The 17867-nt window shown below is 38.5% G+C and overlaps 1 protein-coding gene across 1 annotated transcript in view; it reads right to left on the bottom strand.

Annotated features, from left to right (window-relative positions):
- The window catches only part of LOC121951508 (myomegalin-like), a 59124-nt gene extending 47844 nt beyond the window's left edge, over positions 1–11280 (bottom strand). The window contains exons 1-4 of the mRNA XM_042497861.1: positions 11144–11280; positions 8824–8870; positions 8650–8717; positions 4523–4633 (exon numbers count right to left, since the gene is read on the bottom strand). Of these exons, the coding sequence (XP_042353795.1) occupies positions 4523–4633; positions 8650–8717; positions 8824–8870; positions 11144–11214 (297 nt within the window). The 5' untranslated portion in view covers positions 11215–11280. The remainder of the gene's footprint in view (positions 1–4522; positions 4634–8649; positions 8718–8823; positions 8871–11143) is intronic.
- Positions 11281–17867: the final 6587 nt, after the last annotated feature.

The raw sequence follows: 17867 nt of genomic DNA on the forward strand, positions 1-17867 counted from the left end.
AGTTCTGCAGCAGCAACTGCAAATTATGTAACACACGACCAGACATGTGCTTTGCATAGCTAATGACCGTAAATGATTCCTTTTAATGCTCTAATAATAAATAATGTAACATACAAGTAAGAGGAACACGTTTCACTGAGTGTGTGTGAGAGAAACTTGGCTTACAGTAAGAGTCAGTTCCCCATCTTGCAAACAGCTCTATATATAGATACCCATCACTGTGCACCTGCTATTCTGGCCCCTGCTGCCCCGCTGGCCCTCAGCAACAGATCCCCTAATAACCAAACTGTGCAAGAGGAGGGAGACGGCTGCACTAAAAAACACCGACATGAGTGTCACTCATAATTCAAACACAACTGCAATACTGTGATTGATCAACCATTGACAGATATTTGATTTATTTTCTGATGATGATGCTCATTTTGCCTTATCCCATACTAAATCAAAGAAATGGTCTGATCACTTTATTTACACAAATGACAACTGTTAAATGCCTTATTTGCAGATCAAGATGCTAAATTTGTAGCTAACAATTCATTTAATGATTTGATTTATCTGTAGATTGTTTTCTTTATGAAAGCTATTTTCAGTTTGTCTGTAAAATTTCATAAAATACAGAGGAATGAAAATTGAAATTAATTCTGCTTTTCTTCATTTTCATTTCATTTCATTTTGTGTCATATCATTATTTTCTCTTGTAAACAGCCGTGTTATAAACGAGATTATGTAAAGCCAGCTGATCATTCTTGCAAAGCAACCCCTACAGGGTGATGCAGGTCTTCAAGTGTACATGATCCCTTACCTAGATTTCATATCAAATAAATCTCTACATTTTACAGTGTATTAATGAAGTGACATGATGTAATATACATGCTCAATAAAACATAAACCAATGCAAAAATAGTGAAGTGAAGACAAACACCCACATACACGTGTCCCGATGCATGAGTTCTGTCGTATGGACACTCATATGAATACGTGTAATAAATAAATCAGAGCACTCAAGCTTGTGCTAAAAATAGAGTCTCTAGAGCTCTGAGAGAGATCACTATGTGCCCAGGACCAACACACCTAGTCTGTACTGTATTACATTGAAATGTTTTCAAGAGAGGACGGGAACACTGATACTCTGACAAAGCGATGAGCAACTCAGCTCAGATACTGCGGAACAAAGATTTAGTGTCCAATAAAACAGTGATTAGACCGATTAACCTTCAGCCACACAGAGTGAGAGATTGTGAAGAACAGGGATTAAAATCGAGTTGGATGACGTGGGATCAGCTTACTCAATCACTGTTGGTATGCAGTAATTGTGAAGGATAAGCGGCAGCACGCTCAGGTCTTGTTCGGCTGGATCAAACAGCCATTTAGTTTTTCTCATATCAAAGAGTTGCTGATGATCAGGAGGGATTTCAAATGAAAGAAGGAGACGCGTTTTAAGTGCTGACTGGCTCATGTAAACAAGACAACAGCTGAACCAAGTCACCTTATTGTAGGTGCACAGATACAGAGGGACGCACGCAAACAAACAAGAGTGCACAGGTGTACAGATCTGAACACTTGCATGGATATTATACACACGCACACACTAAGGATAGGAGTGAAAAATGTCAACATTTTAAGGACTGCAAACACATTGTCCGATTTTCTGTTGTGTCTTTGATTAATTGTTCAAGTAACATTGATGTTCATACTTTTGTGTTTGTGATATTGTCATGTTAACGAGAGAATTACCATTTCAGTATGAATAGATTGTAAATTCTAGAGGGAAGGATTCTTAACCTCTTCTGCACAATTCTTGTTATGTCTGTTTTTATCTACTTGTTTTTATCTAATCCTGTGTGCAAATAAAAAAAAAAAATAAAATAAAATAGCTCAGTGTAGCTAATTGTGAAAAATGTCTGCAGCAAATTTCCAGGGCCCAAAGTTACAGCTATATATTGTTTTTCTTTCATCTGAAAAGTCCAAACAATATGAAAATTATGAGGACCCAAAAAAAAAAAAAAAACACTACACATCCTCTCATTTGAGAAGCTGGGATGAGACAACATTAGCATTGACGTTAAAAAAGGCTCACAAGTATATCTCACTGAGTTTCCATCATAGGTGTAGTGCTCTGCCACTTTTTTCCTCCAAGTTAGGAAATTCAGTTCACAAAATCTATATACATTTTTTTATGCTTGAAGATCCAGTTGTTACCAACATGCATGTCATGCAAGAGAGCCAATACAAACAAACTGAATGGTCAAAGTTGTTATATTGACATTTAAAAGGATACTTTGCCAATTTTCAACCAGCTCTATATCATAACTATTATTCCCTCCATCTTCCCACCCAGCGAAACACCACCGCATCTATGTCATCTGAGACAGTTTCGCTGGCTCTCAAGGATGCTAACTGGACTACAGACTGTACCTCTATTTTTATATTTTTATATATTTTTATATTGCCCACTATCACTGACACAAAGAATATAGCAGTAAATCAAGATCAAGAGACAGACCTGCCACTCTCTTGCTCTCTCAAACTCTGATCAAATGGTAAAACGGATCAAATATTAATCAAGATTATGTTACTGCATTGCCTATTTCTTTCCTAAAATGTCTTCAGAAATACACTTTAGTGCGCTGTGTAGCTGTAATAGTGAGAGTTTGTGAACAGGAGGTGGAAGCCATACTGTTTCATGTATGGTGAAAACCAAGGCTGAGAAAAACTAGAACATCCCTGGTCCCTACATTTCCAAAGTTGTAGTTTAATATATCTGGGCTGTGGGGTAAAACTAAATGTACGCTGTTTAACTTGAGGGCATAAAATCTACAGAAACCTCCCTATCAGAATCTGAGTCAGCTTTAATTGTCAGATCTGTGTGTACGCATCAGGCCCCCAGATGGTACTGCAGAAAAAAACATGCCTAACGTTTTCCCCATTGACCACCAATGGGGTGATATGTTTGTAAAACTTGATCAAGAAAAGTGATTCAAATCTGTGAGTTCATCACAAAGTTAAGTTTATGAGGCAAGTGCAAACCTGCGCATATTCAGTGGCCCACATACTGTGGTAGTAAACCCAGAAACTTTTTTTGGCGCATGCACCAGGTGAGCAATTACATAGGACTGAATAGGCGCCATCTTGGCATCCAGTATCTAGTTATTATTATACATCTGTGGTACACACACACGGAGTTTGACTCCAGTTTTAGCTCTTTCGATGTACATACACAGAAACAGACATGCAGTTAAAACAAGGACAATAAAGCAGAACAAGGGTAAACACAAAACATTTGACTACTTATATGACACAGACACAATGCACAGAAAAAACACAGGTCCTGCTGGACAAATATCAGCTCGGTACACACAAACTAGATCAAATCAATTCATGAGCAAAGAGCTAGCTACTGTGTAGGCCCTCTCAGGGCAGCTATATCGAAAAACAGCCAGTTGGTAAAACACACATGGCAGGTCTCGTCACCTCAACCACATCAGTGCAACAGCTGGGTCAACAATATGCTCAATACAGCAGCTCTACACAGGGTTCCCACACATTTTAACAGTGATCTCAGAACTTTTCTATAACTTTTCCATAATAGTTTGCCCCGTTTCCATGATTGTATTTGAGTAGTTTAAAATGTGTAGGCCTGTAAACGTGCACTTTCCGGCAACGAGGACTTCGCAAAACGTCAATGATGTGCCTCTTTTGGGACGACAGACAACCACAGATCCAATCCATAGTCAAGCAATGATGCACAAGATTTTAAAAACAATGTATTTTAAGTAATGTCAGACATGCTTTGGGAATTTTACAAACGTAATGTAAACAATAGCCAAAACAATGTATATTCAAAACTTTTCCAACATATTCAGTTTATTTCCATGCATTTTCAGGCCTGGATTATAGTATTTCTAATTTCATAGCTTTTCCAGGAATAAGGTAAGACTGTGGGAACCCTGTCTACAGGATAGCATACCTGTATGCTGATGATGCATGATAACACTTACTTAATATGACTGATATGATAAGGGCATAAATTAGCTCTTTTGTATTTATATACTCTGATCTGTTTCTTCTAGATCCTCGTTTAGGAGAAATAAGAAGCAAAACAATAATTCAGCAGGAGTTCCCTTGCTGTGCTCATAGGCTTCTCAGAGGTTTTTCAACTCTGAGAACAGATAAAATACACAGAGCTGAGACTTGTTCAAATGTTCCCTTTGAATCTGAGAGCTGATTATTTCAGACACATACAAATTACTACAGTGAGAGAGGGAAAAGAGCATGAGAAAAGAGAAAAGAGTAAAGCTATTTCTTAGGAGCTAAATTTAAGAAGTATGAAAATATGTTCAAAATCTCATTTTAATGTTATACTGAGCTCAACTATGTCTAGGAGCAATAGGTGGGGCAAAAAAGAGATTTCATTTTAAATTTTCCTTTCCTCTGGGTTGACTCCCGTAGAGTAACTCCCCACACCACTAGTCCCTTTTTATCACCAGTCAAACAAGGTTTTTATGAGAAATTCCCTACTCACCGTACGATAGACATCCTCACTGCTCTCCTCGTACTTCTGCTGTATCCTCTCCTCCAGGAAGTAGATGCGGAGCTTGAGGCTGAAGTTCTCCTTCTTCAGGTCATTCAGGTGCTGTGACAAAGTACGGTAACCGTTAGACATGACCGTCAAAGAGCACCGTCACGTCTTGACATGTCCGTTATAGGTCAGAAATGAACAATCGTCTTCGACCTCTCCGTATCATGGGGGAATACGGAGTCCATTTTACAGGACGCCGACTGTCATGGCATGTCCATGTGTAAGAGTCCGGTAACCGTTAGACATGCTACCTCCTTCTCCAAAAGAGCATAATCTCACAATTAACAAATTATTTACAAAGTGGCATCCTAGCCTCTAACAGGCCACCAGGATACCATCGACAAACACACACTAAAACTAACACACACATACACACACACACACACACACACACGCACACACACACTCTATAGGGGTGTTTGCAGTGCAGAGGGCAACTCTGCTGCCCGGCCGGTCAGAGATGTGGCCATGTCAGCTCCATGGTGTGTTCTGATCTGCTAGGGGACGGGACAGGAGCTTATTTTACAGCAGGAGACATCCCTGGAATCCCAGACTGCCAGGGGAGGTGGGTGGAAGGGGAGTAAAGGGGAGGCGGGAGGCTAAAGGGGGGAGGTAAGAGGCTCGGAGCTCACAGGCACTTGTGATATGAAGGGAAATCTCACCCCTCTGCAAAACAGGGGCGCCAAAGGAACAAATAGGGACATGAAGAGAGAGGAGGGTGTTAGATGTGAGTCCCCTTCTGTCCTTTTCATTTTATATGTCTCCTTTCAAATGTACTGAATATGCATTTTGTTTGCCCCGTTTAAATTTGTTTTTAATATATTTTTGAGTTTGGAGGTTGATTCTCACTGAGAGAACAGCTGACACTCTGTCTGCACTAGCCTTCATGTTATATAATAGCAACAGTTTACATGCACAAAATACTCCAGATTTTGCCCTTATTCCGAAAAAGGCAATATTCCTGCAAAGCTGTTTACATGTCTAATGAAAATGAAAATTGCACTAATATTTGTGTTTACATGCAGCCCTGCACATTCTGATTAACCTGCACTAACATGTTGTTTATCACGCCAAAACATGGAAAAGTAGAACAGCTGGAGCCACTAGTCATTTTGCTTTTTTTGCATCAAAATATGATTTTTTTCCCCACAGTTTCTTACCACTGGGGGACTCTCATTCCTTCCTTCATGCAGGTCAGTGCTGTGATATTTGCTCATAGCCAAAAACCTATTTACATCTAAGTACTTCATAAAGTTTAAAAGCAGGTGTGATTCTCCTCCTAACCAGAAATGTGGGATTTCCTTTTGCACGCATGTCTACCCCACAGCTTTGCAAACTGTTGGTGAGTCGGTTTGTGTACAGCGCTTCTATGACAATGCACAGTGCCAACAAAGGTCCTTTTTTACAATTTGCAGAACATTTTATACCAAGTTACTAATTGCCTTTTTCCCGTGTTTTAGAAAGAAATCCAATTTTACAGGCATCCGAATGCTAAGCAAGAAAACTGCTGTCTATCCAGGTTTTAAAGGGTTTAATACATTTACTTAGTTACTTTCTATCACTGGCCTTATCTTTTCAGAAAATAACAATATTCTCCAAGTTTCAGCTCTGTAACCTCACAACTAGATGCCACTAACTCCAACACACTGGACCTTTAATAGGTGATAATGTCTGAATGGACAGTTTGTTTTGGGGATTTTGAGCCTCCTGTCACTCAAAATCCAGCTCATGTGGGCACATGGAAAAGCCCCAGAGACACACTGATATATTATATCATCTGACATTTGAAAGGGGATGCCACACCCACACTCAGTTAACCAGAGTTTATGCTTCTGTCTATTCCTTTTCGAACATGTAAGATGCAATTTCTTGTTGTTTGTTTGAACATTCATTGAGTTTAAATTATTATCCATTTTTTTGTTACTGTATTTTTTACTTGTTAGAGCTATCTATCTATCTTTGCATCTTTCTATCTATTTCTCATATACCTACAGTTTCAAAACATTTTGCTAAAAATCAGAAACTCCCTCGACAAAGGCTACACAGCGTGGGAAGGCAGAGGGGCTGATGCGAGCAGGACAGACAGGTGAGTGGTGAGAAGTTGGATGAAATAGGAGACCTGGGAGCTGTGAGCCTGGTGCTATTAATAGGGAGGTGTCCTGAATCTCACAGAGCGGTGAATCCCTGAATGTCCCACAGAGATATGAATGAACAGAAAGAAAATAACAGAAAGGAAGACAGGCTACACTAAGTCTTGAGTCTATGAGTCTCTGAAAAAAGCTTGATTAAAATCAAGTTTCACAACAAATGTCCAGTGCAATGAGCATTAAAAATGAAGTGACTGAGACGTATTACCATCACAAGTTACGTCATTGTTAGTTCTAAATGCATTCAGTGAGTGTGCCCATTAAAGTGTCACCTTACATGCTGTTTCTAAATAATTCTGAGCAAAGATAGGACAGGCGCCAAGCGGAGACTCCACACAACATTAGGGATGACATCATGTACACGGTGTGTGTTTTTAAACTCTCTCTCTCTCACACACACACACACACACACACACACACACACACACCTCTTGAAGACAAATACATGGGAGTGAATGTGTGTAAATATGTCCCTGTAGTATGTGTTTATTTCTGTGTAAAAGTGACACATCCAAGAATTAGCTGCCATGTAAGTGACTCCAGCTTTGAGTGCTTTCACAATGTAACCCCAGCTTTCGTGACTAGTTGGTGACACCTCCTGTTTTAACAGATCTCAGCACCACCTCCAGAATAGCATGAAAGGACTATCACTGGTGGTGAGTTAGTCAGTGACAGTTTTAGTGCTTGACCAGTGATTAATTCTGATCTGAGGCCTGTACTACAAAGTAGGATTTAGAGTAAACTGCCACACCTCTTATTATAACCCCAGTAATTATTATTACCTCAGGATGAGAAGGCTATCATCAGGCATTTATATGAAACTTTCTCCCAGAAAGGGCTTTCACCAAGAACACCAGAATTTGAGTCCCATGTAAACTCAATATTGTCATTCGACCGCAGTGTAGTTCCTCTATAGCAAAATGTTACCTCTTTATATCTGTGATTGCATTCACACAAAATGCCTAAGTATCATCAACTTTTGTCTGCAACAGAGCTTTTTTTCTTCATTCTCCAAAATTCAATGGAGAAATCCCATTGGCTTTTTGACAAAGAAACCAGGACAACACTAACTTCACCATCACCCTACAGACAAACATCATCCCTGCAGCACTCTATAACAGCCTTCTGAACTTACCAGTAGGTGTAGCAGGTCCCTACTAAGTCATATCTGCAAGGTTTATCACCACACATCATGTCCGTTTAATAGGCTGGTGACGCTGTGATCGGTGCATATCAGCACAAACTGCACAAAAACCCTTTTCATGTGTTCCATCTTAGACTCATCAGTTAGTCATTAAATGTTAATGTGTTAGTGATTTTTTCCACATTCATATTCTTGATAATTTCCCTTTAACCTCAAGACACCTACACTGTCAAATTTAATTTAAATTTAGCAAAAGGTGCTTCAGACACAAAGATCCTGCAGCTTACAGGAAATTACAACACCCTGCTGAAAAACATTAAAAGGGATCTTTAATATAGTTTTTTGTACAATGTGACTGATATAATGCCCAATAACAGTGCAGCAAGGACCGATGAGGAATCCTAAAGTGGGCCGTGATGTACCCAGAGGCACACTTTCACCACCAGGAGGGTTCAGGGTGTTTTCCATCAGATCTCATCAGCTGCGGGAATTTTCCTTCTCTGTACGTTAATAACACATATTCCAGTTTGGATGTGAGAATGGATTTTGGTATTAGACGTCCCTGATTTTCTCAACATCTGACCCTACAGTGAGGACACTGTGTCAGAGTAAACCAAAATCAGCTAATCACTTCTTGTAGGAAGCTGTGAAAGCCACAAGATGGCAGAGTGGAGCGTATTTTCATTGGGCATATCACCAGAGTATTGTTCTTCATGCTGAAGGACAAGGAAGAGTCACTCACATTCAGCTCCATGACAATTCAAAACAAAGTCTCTCACCTGTTCAAACTGCTTGAGTGTGTGGGGCTGAAGAGGAGGAGAGTTGTCTGTTTCATCGCTACACAAATCTAAGAAGAGGAAAAAAAAACATTTGTTTTGAAATCAACAGAAATTGTGGAATTAATAATTATCTTTTGACATGGCTGTAACAGATTTTTAATGAGGGCTACAAACCTGTCATGTGACCTGTGATGTTGGATGAAGGCTGCTCTTCCACAGCACTGTCAGGAGAAACAAAAATGAAGCACTGTCAGCACATTCATAAAGATAAAAGATAGTCAGATTATTCACCCTCTAAAACCTGGTTCGACATTAGTTTTCTTGTGCTGTGTTCAGACACCCCTCACAAGCTATTTAACCCTTTGAAATTGGTTAGTTTTCTTTCAAAAACAATGGGGGAAAAGTAATAACCAACTTTTCACAAAATGTGCCACAAATTGAAAGAAATAAGTAGAAGGTGATGAAGAAAATGACTTGAAAAATAATTTTAAAATAAAAATGAAATGAATCAAAATGAAAAATATATTTATAATCATTATATTAAGAATTTGGGAATTTTGAGATTTTTTTGCTATTTTTTTGGCAATGTATTGTTAAATTGCTCATTGCCTTCTCCCCGTGTATTTTTTTTTAAAGAAGTTGAGCCAATTTGTTCAGGTTTCAAAGGGCTAAATAAAACTATGTAATCAAAAATTTGGAGCAGTGTACACATCACAACATTTACAGAGGAGGGAACATTGTACAAAATTAGCTTTGTGATCCTGTAGTATTGTAAATCAGGGAGCTCATTGGGGGAAAAGAAGAGACAGAAATCTTTTCACTGCAACAGCATGATCTCATTTGCACCTCTGTGAGGTAATAGGGGTTATCTGGGAGTCCCAGCAGGGGAGAGCAGAGATAGGAGGAGCAGCTGAGGGTCAAAGTTCAACTGAACCAACCAACCACTGCAGAGGATGCTTTCATGACAGAAGCAATCAGTTGAATGATCCCCCTCTTAATCCTGTTATAACCACATGGTTAGAGTGCATTTTAACAGGGATGATTTGCAGAAGTGATTGACCAGCAGAGGCATAGATGTTAGGGGGGATGCAGAGTACACGTCCCCTTCAGTATTTTGAACACTTGCATCCCACCCCGAATAAAAACAATGAAGTGCTAGAAGGCAGCTGACACACAACACTGCCTCCAGTAAGGTAGGGGGTGACAGTGTCAAAAGAAATAACTGCAGTCTGCCATAAAATAGACGAAGATAAGCAACCATTCACAGTTGAAACATACAGTAGCATGATCTTTCCCACAATTGATGCAGAAAGTATTTGTGTTTTGCTACTGTATAGGTAGCCTCCTTTACAAAAAGACCACATTTCCAGCAGTGATAAATTTACACATGGCCCCCAAAATGTTTAAATAAAACAACCAAAAAACAACAACAGAAAAAAAAAAGCTATGCCCCTTTTGACAAGTAGCCTAAACAGACTGAGCACTAACCACAGCATACCAGCAGCATCATAAGCCCACCATACTTGTCTAATAGTTCTCCCCCTCTGGTCTCTGCCCTGACAGCTGCCCCACTAGAAAATGTAAAGACAGTTGGTGCATGCCAGAGGTTTAAAAGTTCACCTAAATAGTCCACATGCTGCATCATTGTGGTGGGCAGGGTATCACGACTTTTTCAAGAGCTCCTGTTTTCTTCGGGATTGTGCAAATATCAGTGGGATTGTCCATTTATAGTTACAGCGTGTGTCCCTGTATGTGGGAGGGATTTGATGATGCAGTAACCTACATGCAATACCACACATTGCATGCTGAATCTGAACTGAGTGCAATCACTCTCAATTAATAATAATGGGGGGAAACTTGACGTGGGTGCCTGTGAGGATATTTTTGATTATTTAAAGTCATACATTCATCATTATTCTTTCCTGTATGGCATCTGAGTTTATAAAGGAATTTAATCTTATCTATTACTCCTGGGCCTGCAATATTAAGTGTCTCCCGGGGCCCTATTGCCCCATTTCACAAGCGAGCCCTTAAAATATTTGCCACCGTATCGCAACGTAAGTTCAATCGTGCAAAGCAGGCCAAAATTAGCCCCTGAGGCGCATCCTTATAGAACATATTTCATCAGAAAATTGTGTTGCGAAAAAATGCAGACATCTGGAACCAATATGGCAATCAGAGTCAAATTTTGTATCGCCAGTGGCCTCAATAGTGTTAATATTTGATCCGTAAAGCATGCAGATGGCTACCGTATGTGATACAGCCACGGCCTTTATTACACCAGAGGATGCGCGACTGCTTTATGATACAAGACTAGAAACACCACGACAGAAAATAACGTTATGGTAACCGAAATGTGGGTTTAAATAGAGCAAGCTGCGGTTTGTAAGCCCTGGTCGTGTTTTGGTAAATACCTAATGAGGGCTATAGTGTTTCGCTGCGGTGTTCCGCTGCGGTGTCCCCCCGCAACACAATCGGCTGGATGCCGCCTCACCTCTCAGACTCTCCCCAGATTTGCTCCGGTGGCGATGAGCTCCAATCCATAAAGGCTGCTCCTTCAGTCATCCATGCCGGTGAGCCTTCAAATCAGCCGTCCATTATTCACTTTGACACAAAATACAACCACACGGGAACATGTTAATGTGCGCGGTCGACGCACCGCACACCGCTCAGGTTTGGAGTGTGTATGTGTGTGTGTGTGTGTGTGTGAGAGAGAGAGGATGCGCGCCCTGAGAAATGAAAGCAGAGCCCCATCCCACAGAGCAGAGTCCCTGCTGTTCAACCAGCCCACCAGCACATGAGCTACGAGGAAGAATATATCTGCCTCAAAAGCAAAAACGCTCTCTAAGGATACATGTTTCAAAATAATACTCTGAATATTCCCTGATTTTACTGATTTAAGCTGTTTTTTTCCAAAGTAACAGTACCACAAACAAGCTTATGGCATGCATTAACCCTTTGAGACCTGAGCAAATTGACTTGATTTCTTTCAAAAACCACAAGAAAAATGGCATGAGAAAAATAACAAGAAATTACTCCAAAATTAACAAAAAAAAGATACATGAAAATTTCCTGAAACTTAGCAAGATAAGAAAAGTAAAAAACAACAATGAATAAGGAAATAACCTGAAAAATACATTGCTAAAAATACATGTAATATTATACATACATAATTTGTAACATTATTTCAAATATGTAATATTAGGATACTTTTCTGGACATTTTTATATATTTCATATAAATTTCATAATTTCTTATAATTTTCTCTGTCTTTTTAAAAACTAATTTTCAGGTTGTTTTCTTGTCACCTTTTACCAATTTCTTGCTCATTTCCTTTTTTCTCATGTGCTGTGAAGAAATCAAACCAATTTTCTAAGGTTTCAAAGGTTAAAATGCTTGTGAAAGACATCTGAATGCTGCATAAGAAAACTGATGTCGATCAGAGTTTCAAAGGGTTAGATAGCATCATGTAGTCCTGCTTTTTATACTGCACAGCACATATACTGTTATTATACTGCTTTTAATGTACTCCTATACAGAACTGTACCAGAGTTCTCAAATATCAATTTCTTTGATTGCATCTTATCAAATGCATATTAGCCTACCAGTAGCTGAATACATTATTCAGATAAATGCCAAAAATGTATGCACAACAGCACCAGTGGGAGAAGAGGTATTTATAGCTTGTATTTAAGTAGATGATGCAATGCCACACTATTAAAAAATATACAATGCAATGTCAAGCAATGCATGCTAAATCTTGTAAAGTATAATTAGGTAAAATAAAGTAAAACTATTCATTTTGCAGCAAAAGAGCTCCTGACAGACTTTTGTTCTGATTATTTTGATATATTTGATTTTATTATGGACACTTTAGCTTGTAACATACATTTTAATTTAAAAGGTGGGGGTGGAGCTAAATTTAATTTAATTAGTACAAATGCATCTCATTTTACCACTTCTACTTGAAATGTAACTAAATGAGTACAAGGATTAAGGATGATCAGATAGAGATTAATGGAAATATTCAAATAAAGTACACAAAATTATACTTAAGTACAAGCACATCATCAATAAAAAGATACTGAATGAGAGCAGTGACATTTCTTCTAAGTGCAAAGCCTTGTAAGGCTGCATTTTAATCCCATGACATGCTCTCTCCCCTAGTTACTTATTTTAACAAGATTCTTGCTACATGCTTGCATGTTTGGAAAAGTGTTTCAACACTGACTTTGCACTTTGCTGTTCTAAGGATGTATACTTCAAAATAATTCTCTGAAGTTGAGTTTTCCAAAACGAAAGAACCACTGTTGTGTTTTCAGGATACATTTTACTGAAACTGAACATTCAACAGTTATCATTCAGGCCTTAAAAACATGTTGCTCTTATATAAATGTGGCTGATTACCTGGATTTTTACAATCTGACATCTGTTTTTAGCCACTTTTCCTCTGTAAAAACATCAATTCAGATACTGTTAAGTTTTGTAAGATCCCACTCAGCCGTTATTTGTATCAAGTTGCTTTGGTTACTGATTGGTTTATCTTTTTGAAGATTGACTCAGGAATCCTACTCTGAAAGAGTGGAGGGATTAGGGGGGGACAAAGTTAATGAGATTATGTCATTGTTTGCTTTGGCACTCAGTAACTGTATAAGTAGCCTATGTGAAGAGGGAGGCAGCTTTGGTTTATCTTGTTTAAGGGACAGTTCACTCCAATTTAACCCTCGTTTCCTGTGGTGCTATTTATCAATCTCGATTGTTCTGGAGTGAGTTGCAGATTGTTAGAGATATCATCCACTGAGATGTCTGTCCTGCATGAAACTGCTCACAACAAGGTCTGTGGATTGTCTTGAGTAACTGGACATGATTTCTGCAAAAACACATTGCTGCTGATTTTTTCAAATGTACTCTTTTGGCAATTTGAGCACAAATCAAAGTTTTTATCAATCACAGTAATATATAAAAATAAATCTATGAATGCAACAAATAAACATGGAAAATAACAGTGATAATGATCATACTACTACTAATAATAATAAAACTTAAAAATAAAATAAAAATAAATAAACAATGATGATAATCATCAAAATAATAATAATAATTAAAAGTTAAGGTAAAATAATATAATAAAGCAATTTTACAAGTTTTTATCAATCACTTATAATAATAAAATAAATCTATGAATGCAAAAAATAAACATGGAAAATAACAGTGATAATCATCAACTATACTAATAATAATAAAACTTAAAAATTAAGGTAAATAAACAATATAATAAAGCAAAATAACAATAACAAAAAAAGTTAAGGTAAAATAAACAATAAACAACAACAACAACAAAACAACAACAACAATAATAATAATAATAATAATAATCCTGAAATAATAATCAATACAATGAAAATAATAATAATAATGATGTCCAAATGTGCACACAAACTCATACCAGAACAATCCAGACTGATAAATAGCACTAGGTAAGAGCTAAAATGTGTATTTTTGATTTGGGGGTGCACAGTTTCTGTAAAGGCAACAGAAGAAGTGTTAAATTTCTCCTCAAAATATAAATACATCAGAGAGCTCTGGATGATGGATGCCTGTGGCAACACACATGAGCCTGAGGAATGAAGAATTATTACTTTGAGCTAATAAAAGACCCAAAATATCAAAACTAAGCATTTCTGTTTCACATTTGTTTCTCTACTGAAAGTTAGGTTTGTTGTTACTTCTACAACCATCACATTCACAACAGCCTAAAAAGCTTCCTGTGCCCTCTTACCAGAATGTTGTTGGGGGAAGTTTGCCTTCACAACTTTCAGACAGAGTCCTTCCTTGGTTCTGTTAAGAAAAAGATCACAGTTTGGGTTAAAATGAAGAGATTGCTTTTAGAAAGGACTTTCTGGCAGAGAGCCCTGAAGACTAACTTTTCTGATGTGCTAACAGTACAACAGGTGTAGTGGCATGCAGGTAACTTATGGGGACACTTTTACTACAGCGCCCTCTCCTGGAGTCATGCTACACCGCATCCTATATGTGTTTGTGCTGCAAAGCTCAAACAGCCCAAGCTTTGACCAGAGAACTGCTGGAGACTTCTGCTTTTTACAGACGGAGGACAAACTATAAACTACATGACTGATTGTACGTATATATATGTGCATTCAGATACTTGTCAATACAGGTGTAAATGGGAACATAATCCTATTTTATTTGGGTGAAATGACCCTTTAATGTGACGTTTAGCTTAAGTTAGGATGTTTTTCATGGTGATGATGCCTCTCAATCTCAGCAGTATGTATTCTGTGTAACATCAATGAAAAAACTCTGATTTCAGACCCCTTTAACCCTTTCATGTATGAATTGTGACTGCCTCAGTCAAGATTTTTTCTAAAGTGTTTTTTATCCCCCTTGTATGAGGTAAGTATGAAAAAAAGTTACATTTTTTTCAACGACTTTTTCATGTCCACTCAGGTGGACAGCATGCATTCGTTTTCAACTGAAACCGATCAAACAATTATAATTATGTCAAAGCATAAAAATATATTATTAATGCTGTTAAAGTAGTTTATTCACATGTTTGAACTTATTCTAATTCTGTTTAATGCCCCCCCTCCAACTAAATGACATGAAATAAACACCATTTTTCAAAAACATTGTCAAAATATTGTTTTGCTACAAAAACTACTGGTTACATTTTAAAGCATATATCCGTTGTTTCATCAGTCTCACTGCAGATTAAGTATTTTTCAGCGCAACTAAGTAGCAATGATAGTACTTATTGTAATCAAAACATTGCCAGCGATTCGTGATGTCCAGTTTAGTGGACAGACGATTAATCGTGATTTCCTCCGAACATAAAATCAGTACTTTGAAATTTTAAAGGCTGTGTTCCTGCTTAGATGTTACTTAATGTTATCAAATTGTATTTACCCGCAAGGTTCTCCTTTTTTCGAAGGATTGGCAAGATATTCCTGAGCTGCACATTTCTTGCAACCCGACGCCATTTTGGGTTTGATAAATTTGTGATGCAATTCCGTCACCTGGCCAGTAAGGGGCAGTGTGTGGTATGATGCACTGAGTCCCCTGTAGTGGCATATATGCAATCAAAACCCATGCATATACCAGAAAATGGCTCTTAAAAAGCGGTCTCTTGTACTGACCACGTGCAAAAGGGTCGGTGTCTTTAGTGTGTCATTTCAACAGAATTGTTGAGAGAACCTTATATATATATATATATATATATATATATATATATATATATATATATATATATATATATATATATATGATTTTAACTAATTTCTTGCAATCTGTGGAGCACTTCTTACTAATTGCCAATTTTCTTGCAGCATAAGAAAAGCGATGTCACTCAAAGTTTCAAAAGATTTATTTCTCACCAACAAACTTGTGCTGACACACTATCTGTGTGATGCAATTATTGCAGCAATGACCTCTAAAGACACTAGATGTCGTCATAACACCACTGTGCACTCAAGCATTCAGAGTAAAAGAAACCCTCCTGTGTCCACAATATGGCAACACATTTTCAGCCTCTCACAGTAATGCTTCACTACAGTCATTCACTTCTCTTCTCAGTCATTTCAGTCTGCATACAATCACAGCAGATACACAAGATCTGCATCAACAACAAGTCTATAATCAGATGTCATCTTCTCTTTCCTAAGTCCTCTTCTGAAAGACCACACGGGGGCCTGACTTGCTTCCCCGAGGTTCTGCAGATATGATCCAGATGGCGGGGGCTTTCATAAAGTCCCTGTCAATCACTTTGTTCTCCTCGGCCCGGGCCATCGCCTCAAGTTCGGGGGAGGTTTCTGGGCACCAGTCTGCCATGAACTTATCCTTGGCCTCACAGTAGTTCACCACCACTTCCTCAGGCTGTTCCCCAAACACCCAGTCTGGAAGACAGAAGGAGAGAGAAGAGAAGCAGAGAAAAAAACTGTGAGTGATCATATTAAATAGTGGAAACAGACACTTTCAGTGTCCTCTGACGTAAAGGAGCAGTATCAAGGATTTAATGGCATTTAGTGGTGCAGATTGCAACTGACTGAGTACCCTAGCCTAAAATCTGTCTTTTAGTAATGCATGATGGACGCACAGCCCATGGGTCTTGGGTGTCAGGCGGTTTGGGTGAGAAAGAAAATACAGAAAATATCACAGGTTTAGGGTGGGGCGGGCCATAAAATTAGCAAGCAGCATTCTGAGTAAATTCTTATAATTTACAGAAACATTGTGCAATGATCCAGTTTACACCTTCTCTTCCCATCTCCTCTCTGTCTCTCTCACACATCCATCAGTGCTGCTGCGCTCAGGCTTTCTGATTCAGCTTTTGACCAGGAAAATCTGTTAGGTCCAACATATTTATATCTCTCCAGTCAAATTTCCCACTTCAAATATGTAGGCCTAACAAGTGTTCGTACAGCAAGCAAAAATCTGTCCAAGACGACTGTGACAAATATGCACTTTTGCAACATCATGTAAGTAAACCACTGTACCAATCAGCTGTGCACTCATGTAAACAAACCGCATAGATTATCAGCTGTGCATCTGAGATCATAGGCTTAAGACATAATCACTTAAAAAGATGAGTAAGTGTTTGCTGTCTTTCTGTCCTTTGTACTTTTTAAAACAGAAAACATGTTTTAAGTTGTGATATTTACTGGAAATGACATACAATATAGCCAACACCAAGTGGGTCATTACCCAAAACTTTCAGCTCCGGTTCATGGGTTGGTGGTTTGTGTTCTGGTCATTGATTAACGCACATGTGTACAGGCCGGATGGGTCAGATTGGCTCTCATAGCATGCCGGGTTGGGTTGAGTTTAAAAAGTTCTGACCTGCGCATCACTACTGCCTTTCCAAGTGAACTTTCCATCAAGCTAACTTATGCTTATTTTTGTTCTTTCTCCCTCCATGACCTGAAATTTGCTCCTTATCCACCATTACTGAGGACTTCCAATCCCTAAAAAGCACCTTGAGGAGATGAGAAGAGAGGCTGATTCTAGAGGAGCTTAGAGTGAGGAAACATAGGTTCACACCTTCGTTGGAAGGAGCTAAGACGTAAGCAAAAGACACAAGTGACAAAAGTGAGGAGACACTTTAGCATAATGAAAAGACACCACAGCCTTAAGGTAAAAACTCCAAAGTTCCTCTCTATGTTTAGTTTATCCATTACAGGCTTATGTAGAAACCTTGTGGAGCG

This window comes from Plectropomus leopardus, chromosome 12 (genome assembly GCF_008729295.1).
Source record: "Plectropomus leopardus isolate mb chromosome 12, YSFRI_Pleo_2.0, whole genome shotgun sequence".
In the NCBI taxonomy this organism is placed as follows: Eukaryota; Metazoa; Chordata; class Actinopteri; order Perciformes; family Serranidae; genus Plectropomus; species Plectropomus leopardus.